General features: G+C 34.7%; 1 protein-coding gene across 1 annotated transcript in view; it reads right to left on the bottom strand.

Moving 5' to 3' along the window:
* Positions 1 to 19681, bottom strand: part of Trdn (triadin) — a 340388-nt gene that overhangs the window by 243567 nt on the left and 77140 nt on the right. Inside the window, exons 6-8 of the mRNA XM_042055567.1 lie at positions 15868 to 15927; positions 5987 to 6052; positions 3454 to 3513 (exon numbers count right to left, since the gene is read on the bottom strand). Of these exons, the coding sequence (XP_041911501.1) occupies positions 3454 to 3513; positions 5987 to 6052; positions 15868 to 15927 (186 nt within the window). The remainder of the gene's footprint in view (positions 1 to 3453; positions 3514 to 5986; positions 6053 to 15867; positions 15928 to 19681) is intronic.

The raw sequence follows: 19681 nt of genomic DNA, 5'->3' as shown, positions 1-19681 counted from the left end.
ATCAGGTAGCAGCGTTGGATATACTGTTTTGGGCACATTGCAGAGAGATGCTGCTGCCTTAGATATCAGAATGAAAGAGGCAGTAAAACAGTAAGTTATGATAGTTTCTTTATCATTGCATGCCTCAGAGATGAATTGAGACTCTACATGAATGGACATTGTGGTAACCACATTGTCCAACAATATTGCTGTAAAATTCTCATATATTTCTTTTTTTATAACGTGTGGCTATTTTTACTATAGGATTGAACATTTTCTTTCTTTCAAATATTACAAAACCATATCGTCTGCTTCTTTAACCCCTTTTGTACAACAAGTTCATATACAACTTGACAGGTGCACCTAAATTTCCCTTCAAGAGAGCATAGATGGGGCTTGTCTCATTGTTACCTGATGGAGTTAAAAGATCATCACATTGTCATTATCCTTACAGATCTGGCACAGCATGAAGACACTGATACCTGCATTCATCCTGCTTCAAGTTTCTTCCTGTAGAGTTATGCTCATTTTTGAACACATTGTGCATTTTTTATGCACCAAACTTTATCAGAGTACCATCTCTATATTTTTCTATATATTTCAATTCCATAATACTCCATTCATATACAAAACCTTCTGTCATTGGAATTAAGCATCCTTTTAGCTTCTGTTTGCTAGCACTTTTACTAAGGAAGGTCTGAACTTTATTCCCCATCATAATTTTGAATTGTACAAGATTGTTCACTTATCTGTTTCCCCTGCCAGTCTGGGAACAACTTGAGTTTGAGAACTCAATTTTTAGCTTTCTTTACTATTGTATCCCAATACAGTGCTTATTTTCAGAGAAAAACAGAACTAATGTATTCTAAATTAGAAAGTGGGACTCAAAGAATAAATGCTTTATTATATGTGTGTCATGTATATAATATAGTATATGTGCACTGCACATATACATAGTTTAGAATAAACATATTTGTGCTTTGAAACTTTACCATCCTTTTTGTTTGTTTATGCTTTTGTTTAAAATTGTTATTTCAGCTTTATTAAATGTCATCTACCTGTTTCATGCAGATTACAATTAATTTTACCTCTGTTCTTATACTGGGGAATTAAAGATTTGTAAAATTCAGATGTATTTTAATACCATTGAATTTTTTTAACTAGCAAACAATTCTAAAAGACAGGACTACACATTCAATAGAGGCATGATGCCGGGCGATGGTGGTGCACGCCTTTAATCCCAGCACTCGGGAGGCAGAGGCAGGCGGATCTCTGTGAGTTCGAGACCAGCCTGGTCTACAAGAGCTAGTTCCAGGGCAGGCTCCAAAGCTACAGAGAAACCCTGTCTCGAAAAACCAAAAAAAAAAAAAAAAAAAAAAAAAAAAAAAAAAAAAAATAGAGGCATGACAACTTTTTATATAACAGTGAAAACTTCTCTCTTCTATTGTAAACTTCTAAAAACAAGTATATTTGTCTCATATTAGAGAAAAGTAGGGATGGGGGTCGGGGAGAGGATGGGCAGTGTGTGAGAACCAGGCCTAACTTTGGCTCACTACTCTTGATTTCTTATCCCTCCTTCTCTTATTTCCTCTCTGTTCACTTTGTGAAATATATAAAATAGGCACCATGCATAGAGGCGTTACTAGCTCCATGAGGCACCGGGTGACAATGAATTGTGCATGTACTTTCAGGAAGAATTACTAGGATGGTCTGGAAAATTCCCGCCCTTGATAGACTGTACTTTAAACAGACCAAAAAACCACACCGGGTCCTAGGAAAGGGCCAGATGAAGTTATTAGTTTCAACACCTTCCACACCATTCAAAAGGAGTTCACTTTTATTTCTAATTCAAATGTCACCTGTTTATGCCTTTCTAGCCTCCTATTTTCCTAGAAAATATTGTACTTCCACGTAGCATATAAAGATTATGTATGAATTTTCTAGTCCTAATATAACCTACATATATAGATTAAAAAAATGAAAACACATATGAGGATATTATATATGTGTAAAATTTATATGGTTTGTCTACATCTAACTGTCAAGATTAACTTGTAAATGGGAAGCATCAGTAGTGAATCATATGTGTAAAAGATATGTCTGTATCCTATTAAAAGAACAACAAATTATCACAAAGTTTGGCTTTAGAATATATTCTGTATATTCAATTATTCTTAAATAACATAAACATTTATTTAATGGAGATAGATTATTTCCTATACACAACTAGTTAGTTACTTGATGGTGCTGGAATAAGATTGATCCCGTATATTATTTATAGCAAGCACATTTTAAACTTAAGAGGAAAACATTTACATGGAGGAGTTGCAATTGCATTATTAGTTAAAATGCATATTTTTTTTAACTACTTAAAACATTTGGAAGCCCAACTTAGGGTAGAGAAAAATACAGCTCAATTACACGTCCAAAATAAGAAGTTTTTTTTTTTTTTTTGAACTTGAAGCATATTATCACAGTGCTTTCTGTGTTTGTTGTTTCCTCACAGGATTCACACGCCCAAAATGAAGTCACCAATCTATTGCACTCTTTAGTGGAGTTTCTACAGGAAAAACTGGCTTCCATGCTTATTCAACATGAATGCAGTGTGCTTTCTGCTGTTGTTTGTAGTGATGGGGCTGTGGGCAGGCCTGCTTTTTGTCCTGCCCAGCTCCTGGCCGCCTGACTAGCTCAGCCCCAGAAATAACAACACACAAATTGTATTCTTTTAAACACTGCCTGGCCCATTATTTTCAGCCTCTTACATCTTGACTAACCCATATCTAATAATCTGTGTAACACCACTTACCGGGAAAGATTCAGCACATCTGACCTGGTGGCTGGCTTCATCGCATCTGGCATCTCTCTGAGGAGAGGCACGGCGGTCTGACTAACTTAGGAGAGGCGTGGCATCTGACTGAGCCATCTACCTCACTTCCTTCTTCCTGTTCTGTCTACTCCACCCACCTAAGGGCTGGCCAAGGCAGTTTGTTTATCAAAACAGAAGACCCTCCCACATCAGTTGTTTTTTATGGTTCTCCCGTATCCCCCATAATTTTCATGGTAGCCAAGGAGGCTAAGACCACACTTCAAAACTGGCTTTGCATTCTGTGAAAATTCTCTGATTTTAAATACATTGCAGCTGTTTATTGTGTGCAAGTGATTACATGGGGTCACTTTTTCTAGTTTTAGATGAAACTCGACTACCTCTGCAAAAGTGTAATGAGACTGATACCATGGGATACAGATCATAGAGACCAAAATTCCGCCAATCACATGTGAGAACATATTATTTTCCTTCCATGCTTTGAGACTATCTTTTTGGTGTATTCGGTTTTATTGTTCTTTAGACATTCAATTTTAAATCACTGTATTTTAATGAATTGGAGAAGGACTACAAACATTCATGTTTCAGTCAATTTGTACACTCTCATCATCAAAAGACTTAAAGAATGAAGGAATAAAGGGAAAAGTTACCTTTTGCCATTGTCTTTCTCTCTGGCTTTTCTTTTTTCTCAAGTTTCTCCTTGTGTGTTGCTTAAACAGAAAATTTACATTAGAAAATTACAAATTCTTTATACTTTTAATAGATTTCAAAGTCAATCCAAATCATAGAATAATGGGTGGGGGTTAATACTGAGGAATCCATCGTAAGAATATAGTAACCAGTGGGTAATAGCCACAGACAATACATTATAAAATTTGACTTTATGAATTAGAAAGTAGATAATTATAGTGACAAACTCTATTAATAAGTGCTCAAGAGCCAAAGGTATGCAGAACTCCATGAGTTCGAGGCTAGCCTGGTCTACACTGTGGGTTCCAGAACAGGTAGGCCTAATAGTGAGACCCTGGTCAATACAAACAAATAGTATGTTGAAAGCTAGATCTGATATCTTTCTTTTACAGGTTTCTACTCAAAGTATGTAATGTTTTCAGGAAAAAACCTCCACAAAAGAACAATTATATAACAAATACAATATACACATTGTGAAAATAATTAGCTTTAGCATTAATAACAGGAGATATCAGCATGACTGAGAACTCATTAACCAAAGTGTTCCTCAGCAGGAGCAAAACTGGTACTTGGGAAAGAGCCATTCCCAATATAAGGGGATGCTTGAAACATTGCAAAGATGCTGAGCCTTCCTAGGGCCTGCTTGCCAATTGCTGTATATCAATGTTATTTTCACAAGCCAATCATATCCCTAATGAGTAATATTTTCCTCTGAGAATCAGCAGTACTATATAAGATAATTTAAAATGATTATTAAATGCAACAATATTAATTTATATAGCATGTCTTTGTTCTGTATGTACTAAGAAAACCTAAGGTCTAAGCATTGCGGTTAAGATAACCCGAGAAGGCCAATAGCATTTGCAGCACTGTCTTATATTTCCAATAAACAGTTCATTCATGGAAGATGCTAGCATTTCCATATAATGTAGCCTAAAACATAAACATCTTTAACTGAAATATAGTAATCAGAGGAACACTTGCCGAAGGCATTTTATCTCGGATTTTTCAATTTGAGTGAATTTTCTACATTTATAATTTGATGGCAACTTTTTAATTATTTAAAGAAAACATTTAGCACTATTGAATTCTGAAAATTAATAAGAAACATAAAAGTATTTGATTTTTGACAGGATATAAAATCTTATGTTCATAATTTGGTATCTCACCAGCAGATGAGAAATGAGCAAACATGACTGAGACAGACAAAGAAGGTAGGTATTTTAAAATTCAAGAGAAATACCACTAAGTAAATATTAATAAAGGAGTAACTATTCAATTCTAATATTCAATTGTGAATGCGTAATAAGTAATATTGAAACATGTCTCTTCTGCTGTGGTTCATATCACATCCATTCCTCATATTTCTATCTAAGCTGCAGTGTTTCACCAAGCACAAGTGTTGGGTGGCTCTGATACTGCAGATACAAATGTGATACAATCAAACAATAGCAAAATTCACACCGTAATCTTACTTCACACAAAGTGATAATGCAGAATGGGGTGGATCAAAGAAAAATGTAAACCATGAAACATTTAAAAACAACTTAAGGAAACTATTACTACAAAATTAATCTCAACTAAATGTCCCAATGGAAATCTCAAATTAGAAATACTGTAGGAAAATTAATCACACACACATACACACACACACACACACACACACACACACACACACACACTAGGGGATGAATGTGCAAGAAATATGAACTGTCACACAGGAAGAAATCTATAATACTAAATTTATGTTATGGTTGATTCTACAAATAAAAATAAACTAAGGTATATGACATAAGATAGACACTTTACAATACTATGAAGCTTTGTAAAAAGAATGAAGAAATATGTGCAGGTATGTAGAATTTTCTAAGATGTATTTATGATTTTGGAAACTCAGAATAGAAGACATGCTAGATTTTATAGGGGAACAATAATATAAACTACAAATATTATAGTACAGCATTAAATATTAATTATATAAATGTTGTGTACATATTGTTAATGAAGCTTTCAGATCTTCACAAAACTTCACACAAGTGGCTGTGTCAGTACATGGGGTGAAATGGAATGGGAAATGTGAGCTCAGAGCAGTGTGGGGTGGTTTCCACGGGGCATCATCATGATTCAAACAGAAAGTTGGCTTACCTTTCCTTTCTCAATAAATAAGCAATAACAAACAAATATGGTAATATAATAGGCAATTGAATCAAAATAAACAAGAATTAACTTTCCCCTGTAGAACTGACCAGTATGCTCTTAAGTAGTATTCTCTAACAAGCTCACAGCTAAGCAATGAAAGGCTGAAGTATTTCCTAAGACTAACATACTTTATTGCCCCTAGTCTTAAAATTCCACTTTAGGGATTCTAGTCCATGAAAATAAATGTAATAAATATATTAGAAGAAGAAATATTCTCTAAGGTCTACATGTAAATAAGAGAAATGCCAAAGGAAAAATCTTAAATGTTAAGGCAGTAAAAAGAAAACTACATACCTTTCTTCTCGGGTTTTTCTCCGTCTTTTGTTTTTTCTTTTCCTTTTTCCTTTTCTCTGGGTGAAACTGGAAAGAAGCAGATAATATCTTCAATTTAAATAAGTGGAATAGGTTGAGAGATAATCCCATGACAGATTAGTTTATAATATGTGTAGAAATCACCTTTTTTGCTGCCATAAAGGCTTATATACCTACATTAAAATTCAAAAATAATTATAGATTTTCTTTTATGATCCATAATTTTATTTCACATCCAGGCATAAGCAGTACAAAAATAGATTTGACAGCAAAGAATGTCCCTAAATTGGATCTCTCTCTCTCTCTCTCTTTTTCTCTCTCTCTCTCTCTTTGCACACACACACACACACATGCATGCACACACACAAGCACACACACACTCAAACACACACAAATCCTATATGTTAAAGAAGCCTGTTTTTGATATTGGATGAATGACAGTATTATCAAGACAAAAAATGAGTGTATAGCCTCCTGAGCCTAAAATAAAGAACAATGACTATAAACTTCATGTGTTAACACCTTACAGAAAGAGTCCATACTAAATGTTTTTAAAATAATCAAAATGAGACTGTAGTGATATCACATCTTTCCAAAGGAAACAAAACTTAATTTAGCTAGCTGTGATCCAGTTATTTACTCCAAGATGATTCAAACCCTACCTTATTATTTATTCATAGTGCTTATTAATTAGCAAGATAAAAATATAGATATTGAACCAGACATCATTCTCCCTACATCCTTCTCTCTCTTGCATTTCTTAACTTTATTCATTCTTTAAGCTCCTTCAACCTAAGATTTTTGTTGCTTATTCCCTACCTACCCTGTATTTACACAGGAATGTACAGAGAACATTTGTCAAAAGCTGAAGATTATCTTTGGCAAGACAAATTCCTTCCCTTTCAATGGGATGTCAACACGCAAATGGATGATGAATGCTAAACAAATAACTGCAGAGGGAGTTAATTGCATTTAATGTAATTGCTGCAGAGAAAATGAACAGGATGGCATGTCAGTGTGGATAATTGGGACCTAATCTCAACCACATATTTGGAGAAGGCCCCTTGGTAGATGTGACATTGAAGGATGTGAAAAACCCCTAGGAAATTAACATAGGCAGAGAGAGAAGAGGAAGAAAAAGACCATTTCAGAATATCTGAGCAGTATCTGCTGTGGACATGACATTATTGCTCCTTCTAACACAACAATATTTTGTCTGAGGCTGGGAAACTTTTTCTAAAAAGCATGTGTGGGTAACAGATTTTAGCATGGTATTTGTCACAAGTAGGAACTATGGCATACTTAGAAAGAATTCATTGATTTGACATTTGATTACTATCCATTCTCATCTGCCAGGAATTCACCTTAAACTTTACCTTCAGTCTTACAGAGTGTCACAGGGCACCAGTGTCCCCCCGTGTGACACTTTTCTCTCTGCTTGTTTGTGTCTTCCATCTTGAATTCCCAACATCACATGTACTCATTTTCCATCCCCTGCTCCATGAAAGACTTTTCAGGCTTGGTTCAAGTGTTTCCTATGTAAATTTCTATTCTATCTATACTTATTTAGGAGAGCAATTACACTATCTATTAACATATATTAATAAGCAATAATGGTGCCGTGTTTATGTGTGACTGCTCAGCCGGTGAAATCTTTTAAGGGAAGATTACAAAGGCACATTACACCTTTGTCGACTCAGTTAAAATCAATATCTGTCATAAGGTACATGGCTAATAATATTTTGAAATATATGAAATTTCAATATTTTATAAGACACTAATATCTTTTTTGCTTTCAAGCTCTGTTTGCTTTTAATCTCTGGAAACTTTTGTAGCTGATTAAAATTTCTTAAATATAACCTAGAAACAGGAAGGGGGAATTTACCTTGGAATGTACAGGCACTGCAATTTTTTTCCCCTTCACACTTAATGGTTATTTTAGTTGGTTCTGAGAAACTAGTTTCATTTAAAACAAGTCTCATAAAATAAGGGTAGGAAAACAGGACTTATAGAGAACACACAAAAAAAAAAACCCCTCATTTTTCTTTCTTTGGATCATTGTTAATTAAGCTGACATCCAAAAAGAAATTCTTGGCAAAAACAAAACCTCTTTTAAAGTTTCTCTAGGGGGAACCAAGTTTACGAGAGATAAACTGTGTGTTCAGAGCCCTGACTAAAAAGCCCCCCTAGGGAACACCTAATCTGTGGCTCTGCCTCTGCACCTCAGACAGCTGGCTGTCCATTCCACGAGCACATTTCCAGATTGACATGTGCACAGGCATAAACGGGCGAATTAATACAAAATCAGAAGAGCAAAGGAGCTGAATTCAAACTCAAATTAGCATATTAACTCCTCATTCTCGTTACCCAGGGGAAAAAGCTGGTTCCTTCAATCAAAATTTTTGATTTACTGACACAGTGGTACACACTGGAATTTCATTATCCCCCTTCAGAATTAGCTCCACAATACAGCTTACTGAAACAGCTGGACCCGTGGTCTCTAGGGAGAGGTTCAAATGGCAGAAAGCCACCAAAGCTGTTTGGACAGAAGCTTCAAACTTTGGCAAGACTGTGCTCAAATGCCAAGCATTGAAATGACGTTAGATCCAGCAATGCAACAGTCAGTAACCGGTTTAATAATCGCTTTGAAATAAAAATGTTATGCTACAGTACCGACAGTATCTATCTTTGCCGATACAGTTCTGCTAAGAACCACCCTGCTGCCCATATGGAAAACAAAAGCTGCCTCTTTCCACCAACCTAGACCGGCAAGCCATATCTTGGTAAAGGTACTTTTAACCCAGGGCAAAACAAGCTTTTGCACCTGTTAGGGCTTATTTGGTTTGCCACTCTTATTTACATGAAACAAAAGACCCTTTGGTAGGCTCATAATTAAGAGCAAATGGAATCCACCAGTTGGCGTGGCTCTGTGGCTTGGCATCTGAGTTGGCATAGCCCGCTGTCACTGCTCTTCTCAAGACTGACCTTTTCTGGTCACAACTTTAAACTCCGCTCAACTCTGAAGCAATTGCTCCTTCCCGCATGGCTCCTCACCAGCACTCCCCAAGTAGTTCTGTGTCCTTCTGTTTTTTAACCCAGCAGCCACCAGAAAGATGTCCATGTTTTCTGAAAGTTTCTGAGATCACAGTATGTCAGAACTTCTAGGTCTATTGTAGCTACAGCATTCTCTGAGGACCTTTTCTCAGAGTTCATCCTCAAAAGTTTTGGCTCAAAACTGTGAAAGTATAGCTTTTAAAGACTACTAAATTCTCCAACAGATGACAGTAAACTTAACTAAACCATTAAGATTATTTTTGACTTCAGAACTACTGAATACTACTAGTTTGAGCAATGGACATTATACCTTTTAGAGTAAAAGTTTTGAGTCCATGATTTCACTTAACAGAATTTTCTAACTTTTCTTTTAGTAAATGTTTGTGTTTTGGAATTTCTAGTGCTATTATATGTAGGAGATGTTAGTAGTCAATAATCTTGAAAAGTTGAGTATTTCAATTGATTCACATATAACTCATACATATCAATGTTTCAACTCTTGAATGGTTATTTAATACCGAATGATGCTTCTTGCAAACAGACATACAGGAAACTGTATATGGGCTGAACCGGTTAGATATAGGAAAATGTATGTATGTGTATGTAAATATGTGTATGCAATAGCAATTTTTTAAAAAATAGACCATGAATTTGAAAAAAAAGTAGGATACATGGGAGGGTTTGAGGGAGGAAAGGGAAAGGAGAAAATGGGTAATTAAATTATAATCTCAAAAATAAAAAATAAAAGATTTTTTAAAAAAATATAACACAATTTTATTTGTGAATTTCCTACATTGTTATACTGCATTTAGAGCACATTCACTTCCTTTGCTCAGTCCTCCCAGAACTAATTCCAATTCTATACCCAGCCAACTTTGGGTCTTCATTTTTTAACTTATCAAAGCCAATTAGTGTTGTCTATATAGTCTTGGGTATGTAGCAATCCAGTATAATTCTTTGTTAAAATAACTATTTAGTACATTTGTTGGATGCCTGCTTTATAAACAATAGCTTATCAGACCAAGAACATTCAAAATATTTTAAATACGTACTTGCCAGAATTTGAAGTTTCTGTCTGCATTTGTTATTTTTCTACTGTAGTAGTAAAACACTTTGACGAAGGCAGCTCACTGTAGGAGGGGCTTATTCTGTGTTTATGGTTCTAGAGAAATAAAACTCCATATCTTCATGATGGAGAAGCATGACAACAGAAACCATGAATACTGGTAGGAGCTGTATTGGGATATTAATCTAATGTGATACAATGGAATTCAAATATATAAGCTCAATGCTAATTACTAGTCAAGGTGATAGGACTTTAGTCCTATCTCTGGCATGTGGAGGAGATAGGACATCTTGAGAGTCCAGGAAGGACTCTCACTCAATAGTAACTACTCAATATTGATTTTAAGAGTCCTCAACTTTCTCTGATATCATCCAGAAAACGGCTTCATAAATTGTTGCCCTGACACTCAGGAGTCAAATCAAATTTATCTGCTAATCACTTTGACACTAAAATATGACTCAGGAAAGCTGTTGCAGGGACTTCATAAATATAAAACCTGCTTAAAATTTAAATAGACACCATGGTCTCCCTGACCATGTCGACTGTCTTTTTCCATCTACCCATTCATTGAAAGATACTCTACTGTGTATTGACAGTTTGTCCATTTCCTATCTCATCCTTTGGGGATGCCACAATTTATTCTGTAAATAACTCAGCCTGTCTTCTACAGCATCCTCTACATATCTTTTCTGAATTCTTTTGGTGGAAAATGCAAGGACCAGAAAGCTAAGTGGAAGCCAGGGAGAAATTCCAGTAACAAAAGTATGCAAAAAAATTCATCTTCAACCCATTAAAAATAAGTTCTACTACAGCCGGGCGGTGGTGGCGCACGCCTTTAATCCCAGCACTCGGGAGGCAGAGGCAGGCGGATCTCTGAGTTCGAGGCCAGCCTGGTCTACAAGAGCTAGTTCCAGGACAGGCTCTAAAAAAGCTGCAGAGAAACCCTGTCTCAAAAAAAAAAAATAAGTTCTACTTTAGCCACCGCTCCAGAAAAACAACAAATATACAGTATATGCAACTATATGTGCAATTCATTTTGAAGATAGCTGGTAGAATTTTACTTCTGTATAACCAGAAAAATAATCAACGTGCTTATAAAAAGATCACTGAGCACACCAGAAATGGAATCTGGAATTGATAGGTTTAACAAAAATAGTTTTGTCCTTTATTTCTAAGGGTAAATTCATAATTTTAACTTACTGTGGTCCATTTGACAGTTTCTGACTCCTAGAGATTGCACTGTAGGTATGAGTCAGTATACCCCTACTTTAGTGTTGCTTTAACTTGCTTTTCCCAGAATGGAAAAGATGTTGAACACATGATGAAATTTATAGATATGCATTTATATTTCTGCAGTTGATAACAGTCTGTCTAATTCATTAGTTCATTTATTTATTATGTATTTTGATTTAGAGCACTTAGTTTGGGACATTCTTACAGATTCTTGACAGTATTCCTATGCCATGTACAGTTATCAAATATTTTCTTCTATTCTGCGGGCTCTGTTCTCACTTTTCAGAGTATCAGTTTCAGTGTGCAAAATCTTTGTAACTTCATGAAATCTCATTTGTCCACTTTTAGTGTATTTCTTGAATAACTGGACTCCTATTCAGAAAGTCTGTGTCTATGTTTACCTCTTGAAGGTTTTACCTGTACTATCATTTAGCGTCACTAGAGTTTCAGGTCTAATATTAAGGCCTGGTATAATATGAGCTAATTTTTGTGTAGTGTGAAAGATACAGATCTAATTTTCTTATTTATATGTGGAAATACATTTCATCTGGCATCTTTTTCTGAAGAATTGGCTTCTTTCCAATATACACTTTTATACACCATTGATGAATTAGGTGGTTGTAACTTTATGGACTTATTTCTAGGTATTCTATTCTGTCTATTGGTCTATATAACTATTATTGTGCCTATACCTCATTGGTTTTGAGATTATGGCTTTGTAGTTTAAACTGAGATGTCTCCAGCATTGTGATTTCTGGTTAGGATTGTTTAACTAATCAAGATCATTTGTGATTTTATATGAACCTTAGGATTTTTCCCTGAGCACTGTAAAGACTGCCACTGGAAATTACATTTTTAACGATATTATTTGTGCTACCACAAATATGAGAAGTCTTTAATCCTATGTTTTCTTCAATTCTTTAGTGTCCTGAAATTTTTATTGAGAGGATTTTCAACTCCTTGGTGAAATTAATTTATAAGTAGTTTTTTCTTACGTTATATGAATGAGGTTCCCCCCCCCCACTTCTTTCATGGCAAATTCATTTTTTGCATTTGAAAAGCTACTGATTTATATGTTAATTTTCTATCTTGATACGTTACTTAACCTGTTGCCATTCCTTTCTTGTCTTGACTGACTATAAATTCTAACTAGAAGTCAAAATAAACTCTGCTTCCCTTTGGCTGCTTTTGTGACACACTTTTTCACAGCAATGAGAAAGCATCAGATGCACACTAGGGCACCACTTTGACAAGAATCATTAATATGGCATGGCACTGCAGGTACCGTACTGATGTATTTCAAACCCCCTATGCCTGTGGTCACATGGCTATCAAGTAACATTCAAAACTATAGACAGTGTATATATTGTGCATCAGGAGACTGGTCAATTTCTGTCATTTGATGGGTTGTTTGCTCCAATTCCACAATGGACATTTATTCTAGTTCCCGTCTCCACAATGGACATCTTCCACCTGAAACACTCATGAGCTGCAGGTCCAAGATTGCTTTGTTCATCCCCATCTGCATATGTATTTAATCTTTTTAGCTCAACGAGTACATATGATTAAATCTTCGGCTTTATAAAAGCTATTTTTCAAGACCATTTTGACCTATGAAACTTTTCAATAGGAAGTGTCACCCTCATATAGAAAAAGACTTATTTGTGCAAACGTGTTAAATCTTACTGCTGAGAGCCTACAACTGTTCTATTGTGGTGAACTCATTCTAGGCATTCATGGAAGGCCATTTACATGACTTATATTTGAGGTAATAGCATTGAGTAATCCAAGGAGAGTTACACTATGATTGTGTTTCATCTAAGCAAATGTAATGATACTCTGCATTACTCACTACACAAACTCAATACAAGGTCACAAGAACATACATTGTTCTGATTATAATTACAAAATAAATTTCTACATCTTTTATGGGAAAATATTACCATGGTTAATTTAGTTTAAAGGCAAGTATTAACCAGCTTGTCATAGTTTATGCTTAAAGCCATAACCAATACACATTACTGGGACTACTTTTTAACTCATGAAATTATTCTATTCTTCCTCCAATGAAAAGTATCAGAATAAAAAAAATGGATAAAACAGAAGAGTTGACATCTCATAAATTTAAATCATCTAGCATCCAAAACTATAAAAATTATCTTACTTTCTATGCCTAATAAAAATTGAAACTGATTATGTGCCCCTTTAATATAAATCATTTAACCTATTTGAATGGATGTGTGTTAGAAATCTGTATTTTCTTGCATGACATATTGTTTACTTTTCTGTATTTCTTTGATGAGTAAATATTCCAGGCTTAAACTGATCATGTATTATTAAACTCTTCCTATGAATCAGAAGAAGCTTTTGTTTTTGTTTTTCTTTTAAAGGGATAGGGGGAAAAGACTGCAGAAGAAATCACAACAACGAGGAAAAAATAAGCAGAAGAAAAGAAAGTGAAATAGTGTATATTCTAATTTTAATTAACATCAAAACTTATTTCTCCACAAAATACCTCAGCTTTTCTAAACTAAGGAATTTGTTTATAATGATCATAGGTAACATATCTTATTACATACTTTCTTATAAGACTTTCAGTTGTGTTAATGACAAAGTAAACCATATCTAGCCCTCACATTACCCACAGCTGAACTGGAATGTGACTTAAGAGACCATTTCAGGTCTAAAAGTGTTCATAAAATTGTAGTTATAAAACTCATTGTCAGTAAACTATTGAGAAAAAAGACTAGATATTATCTTATCTTAATTACAGAAATGAAACTAGAAAGCAAGTGAAATATTCCACTCACGTTCCTACAGGAGAGAAAAAGCAGATTAAAATACAAAAGTATACCTATGTATGTATATATGCATGTATGTATATGTCATTTATCTATGTATCTACCTATGTATTTATGCATTTATGTATCTATTTATGTATCATCTATATATCCATTTATCTACCTACATATATATGTTTATATATGTTTTATCTAACTATATATATATATATATATTTCTACATACCTACATGCCTACCTATAGATTATCTATCTATCTATCTATCTATCTATCTATCTATCTATCATCTATCTATCTATCTATCTATCTATCTATCTATCTATCTATCTATCTATCTATCATCTATCATCATCTATCTATCATCTGTATCTTTCTCTCTCAGAATCATTTGTTTTACTACGATACATTTGGTTTATTCAAGAAATATATTCAGGTGACTAATCTCCTGCACAGACTATGAGAAATTTATTTTAGACTTCAGCCAAACTCACTGCTTTTATTACAGGAGACTCGCTCGTTTTAATAAACCCACTCTACAGCCCACTGCTTAAAGACTTTGACAGCAGGATTCTGAGAGCTATGCTCAAAATGCAAATGTTTTCATCAACGTCACCATACTCACTCCAGCTATCTTGCTGGTAAATTACTATGGAGTCTGCAGAATGAAGTTGTGGAGACTTTGGTCAAGTGGAACCAGTTAAATTTGCCTTTCAGTTCAGGCAGAGAGAAGGAGCCAGTTCAGTCATGGTTCTCTTAATCAGTCCTGGCCCTGAAACAGTGTCCAATTTTCTAGGTCAAAAGAGTTAAGAACCAAAAAATGAACACATGCAATAAGACATTAGCCCCTAAATACAAGCATAGACCAATCAGGTGAGTGGGTGTCAGTGTTTTGCTTAAATTTGGGTTGATCAATCTGGAATTCAAGCATTATGACAACATGTTTAGTATGTAAAGGGTTACCTGTGTTCATCAAATAAGACAGGTAAATGAAGTGTTCTAGTTTCAATGTAATTGGCTCTCATAATCTCATAAAAAGTGGCATTATTAGGAGGTTTAGTTTTGTTACAGTATGTATACCCTTGATAGCAGAAGTGTGTCACTGTGGGGGTGGCCTTTAGGTCTCCTATGCTCAGAAGAAGAGAGCATGGGGCTAGGGCATTTCAATGATATAATCTAATGATTCTACATGTCTGAACCAATGATCATGAAGGCATTCAATGGTATGCCAAGTTTATGTTTAAAATGCAAACTCTGAATCATTATACAAAATGATTAAAAGAAAAATGTTAAGTAAAATATTACAATGCTATTTATTAAAGAAAAACCATTATAAGTAAAGATTTTCACCAATGTTGAAGGTGCTTTGATTTCTATCAGTGAATCTTACTCAGACAGACACTCATACCTGGAATTTAATTGGTGAAGAAAGAATTGATTAAAATGATACCAAAAACTTAAAAGTAAACATCGTTAATAATGAAATACTTCTTCTTCCATATGGATGCATGAACAAAAATGTATACCTCTTCAAAAGAAAAGTAAAGAGGAATAGAGGAGGAGAAGAATGAGGAAGAGATGGGGAGAAAGAGGAGGAGAAAGGAGAGAAAGGATGAGAAGGAGGTAAAGGAAGAAGAGAAAGACCAGGAGAAGGAATACAAGGAGGAGAAACAGGAGCAGCAGCAGTACCAGCATGAAATGGAACTTGTACCTTTAGTCTGCATTTTTTTCTCAGGTTTCTCCTGCTTTTCGGCTTTTTCTTTGTGTATTTCTGTAGAAACATGGAATGTATAGTTTAAAAACTTGAAAAAGTATAAAATTTAAACCATACCTGGGACCTAAACTTCTAAATTCCATAACAAAATACAAAATTTTCTAATATGCTTGAGGTAGTCCCAAAGAAGGGAAGAGAAAGATAACTGACCCAAGTCATCGTGGACAGATTAATTAGAGCAAGCTTTTTTATTCATGTACATGGGCTGCCCCCCCCCCTTAATGAGAGGTTCAAAAGGCCAGTATTGGAAGTGTAGAAAACGTATGTTTTATAGTTCAGTAATAGGGAATTTCTAAATAAGAGATTTGACAGGCAAACAGCCAGAGTTATAGGAGCAGAACATAAGCATACAAGTTAGTCATAATACCTCTTGAAACAAAGACATGGTTGTAAGGTGGTCATAAGGTAGTCATAAAAAGAAGTAATCATAAAAACCTTTTGGAACAAAGGCAAGGGTGAAATGAGGCTTTGTAACAAAGGCATGATTTGTGAAGTATTTGTAGTTAAGGTTACAGGTGGGGCATGGTCCAATCTTTGAGAAACAGAGGTTTCATCAAAAACAAGAATGAGCCTAGTTTGTCATTTCTATAAGATGACTTTCAAGCCCAAGATGGAGTCATGCTGATCCATCACTTGCTGAGGTCTGAAAGAGGCTTTTTTAAAGATTATTTATTTATTAAGTACACAGTGTTCAGTCTCCATGCCTGCACGCCAGAAGAGGGCACCAGATCTCATTACAGATGGTTGTGAGCCACCATGTGGTTGCTGGGAATTGAACTCAGGACCTTCGGAAGAGCAATCTGTGTTCTTAACCTCTGAGCCATCTCCCCAGCCCCTGAAAGAGGCTTCTTAATAATTACTGCATAACTTCTTTATAGAAATATAGGAAAACTTCAATGGCCTCAAAATCAGTCATTTCAAAAGAATTTACACTGACAGAGATGCCTATCAGCATTTCCAAAAAATGATCACAAACTCTGATTATGCTTGAATTTAATTCTTCTCAATACAAACTGAGTACCTTTAGTATAAATTGTATTTAGATTTTAAGAAAGACTGAGCTTTTCATATTTAATTAAGAATTTATGATGTGAACTGTAGCCACTTACAGAAAGTACAGCCTATTGACACAAAAATACATTTATAAGTGGCATCTGGCATTGTATGTAAGCAACAATTATGCCAACCATATATAGTACATTTCACAGTTAGCTGAATTTTTCTCTAAATACCAGATTTTCACAGGTTTATTCAATTTGCAGATAACTTCATCATAATTATTATATATATTGCCAAGCCTTAGAAAATGAAGTAAATTCTAAATTTGCAGTTAATTTTGGAGAAAAGTAAATTTGAAATGAGGATTTAAAAACTGCTATTGTTACTTCCAAAGGTTACTCATTCTTAAATATCATGTGCTTTCTTTAAAAAGGTCAATGATGTTTGTGTGTTTAACTCGTTTATTAGGCAGCTAGTCAGTCATGACAGTAATTACTGTACATATTTAAAATTCTCATCTGTTAACTTGCATTTTTCTTTGTTATATTTTTGAGGTCTTCTATACCTAGATAAATCATTCAAATATGCTCAATAAGCTGTGAAAAGTCAGGTAATGTTGTCCATTCCTCTTCTAAGCAGACACATACAACTGTGAAGGTCTTATCTCAATTTCTACCATTAATCAATCCTTTCAATATGCATAATTGCATTTGTCCACTATTGTCTAATTGTGATGTTGTACATTGTCAGACAGTGCTAATAAGACTATGGGTTCATTCATATCTCTAAAAAAACAAAAGTCTGCAAGGCACAGGGACAAATCAAGGAGCATTTCCTTCTGCCTGGCTTTCCCAATATTGTTCATTTCCTTAATGCCTCCATCTTCAACTCCACAAAAAGGTTTCTCAGTTTAGCATGGTTGAACTTCTTAGAATTGTTGAATATATTCTGGTCATGTTGTGGGGCGATTTTGTGCATTCAACGATATTTATTTAGCAGCATCCCTGGCTCTATCTAATTGATATTTATAGTGCCATATATATCATTTAGTTGTGACAATTAAAAGTGTCTTTATGTTTCCTGTCACACAAAATGAACTCCCTTGAGTGATGTGGGATTCCCCTCTGTAAGCTGTAGATACCATTGGTTAAAAAGGGACTTCTTTAGATCTATAACAGGGCAGAACTTAGATAGGTGGGAAAAACTAAACTGAGTACTGGGAGAAAGGAAGCAGAGTCAGAGAGAAGCCATAGAGCTGCCACCAGAGACAGACACACTGAAACTTTGCTGGTAAGCCATGACCTTGTGGCAAGGCACATATTAATGGTTAAATAATATGTTAAAATAAGATGTAAGTGTTAGTCAATAAGAAGCTATAGCTAATGGGCCAAGCAGTGATTTAAATAATGTAGTTTCTGTGTGATTATTTCAGGGCTAAGCACCTGGGAACTAATTAGTGACCTCCTTATTACACTAGAGAATCACTGCTCCTAATACATGATAAGCAGTATCAAATATAAATATATCACATATATCATCACTGTTCCAATTTCATTGATATATATCTATGCATATTCTCTATGTGGCAAGTTCAATTCATATTTATTTAAGTATAAAGTGGATAAGGACTCAATTTAGAAGATAAAGTAGCTCTTTAAAGATATTTATATTAATCACATTTTGCAATAATGTTATTTGGGGTCTACCACCCTTGGTCATATTAATGGGCCAATTTAGGTAGATTACTGTACAAAATTATGTGAAGAAGGAGTATCTAGGAGTCATCGGAAGTTGTAATAAATGTTATTAAAGGCATCAGTCTGAGTAGTTTGATTGATTTCTCCATGTCCACTGGAGAACTCTGGAAAGAAATCTTACTTTTTCTGAAAAGGGCAAAATCCTGCCTGTGCCTTTTCTTCCTTATTCTCTACCATTACAAGAAGACCCCTGAGAAGAAATCTCTTAACATATAAATGAGTCTTCATAATCTTCTCATTGGCTTTCTTTCTTTGAGCTCTGAATGAGATAATGAATTCAATTCTATTAAAATTAATTTGAAGATTTCCCTTTTTACTTTTAGAATTTGGCTAGGTAGTAGGGTTAAAAGGATACATGTGGGTCATTTATAGCCACATAAGATCATGCTTCACAGGTCCTTAGGGCAATGAATATTCTGTTTTAAATCTTAGAAAAACCACAGAGGTAAAACCTTTCAAATGAGCTGATTAAAAACAAATTTGACCTTCTTCCTGGCCAACTTCTTACTCCCTTTGTCTTAGCCATTTCAACAGAAGCTATGCAGAAGATTAGAACTTTGTATAACTCAAGTCACTAAAACACGCAAAATGCCAGATATTTAAAATAGTCTTCATATAGATTTAGAAAAGTCATTTTAAGAAATGTTTATTACTCCTAAGGCATTAGTATGAAAGGAAAATGGAATGAAACTTTTAAAATTAAAATCTATATTAGTTATGCTATTTTTTTTCTTCTTTTAATTTTTGCCTATTATTTTATTTATTTTTTTATAAAAGAAAACAAACTATATTTTTTATTATACAATCCAAATTCCCACTCTCTCCCCTCCTCCTATTTCCTCTACATACCCTTACACCCCACCCACAACGCAATCCTCAGAGAGGGTAAGGCACATTGCTTTGGGGAATGTTCAAGTCCCTCCCTTCGGTATCCAGGCTGAGCAAGGTATCCGTTCAAAGAAAATAGGTTCCCAACAAGCCAGTCAGTGTATCTA

The sequence above is a fragment of the Arvicola amphibius genome, chromosome 8 (assembly GCF_903992535.2).
Source record: "Arvicola amphibius chromosome 8, mArvAmp1.2, whole genome shotgun sequence".
Lineage (NCBI taxonomy): Eukaryota > Metazoa > Chordata > Mammalia > Rodentia > Cricetidae > Arvicola > Arvicola amphibius.
The sequence above is the reverse complement of the archived record's forward strand: the minus strand, read 5'-3'. Positions and strand labels throughout refer to the sequence as shown.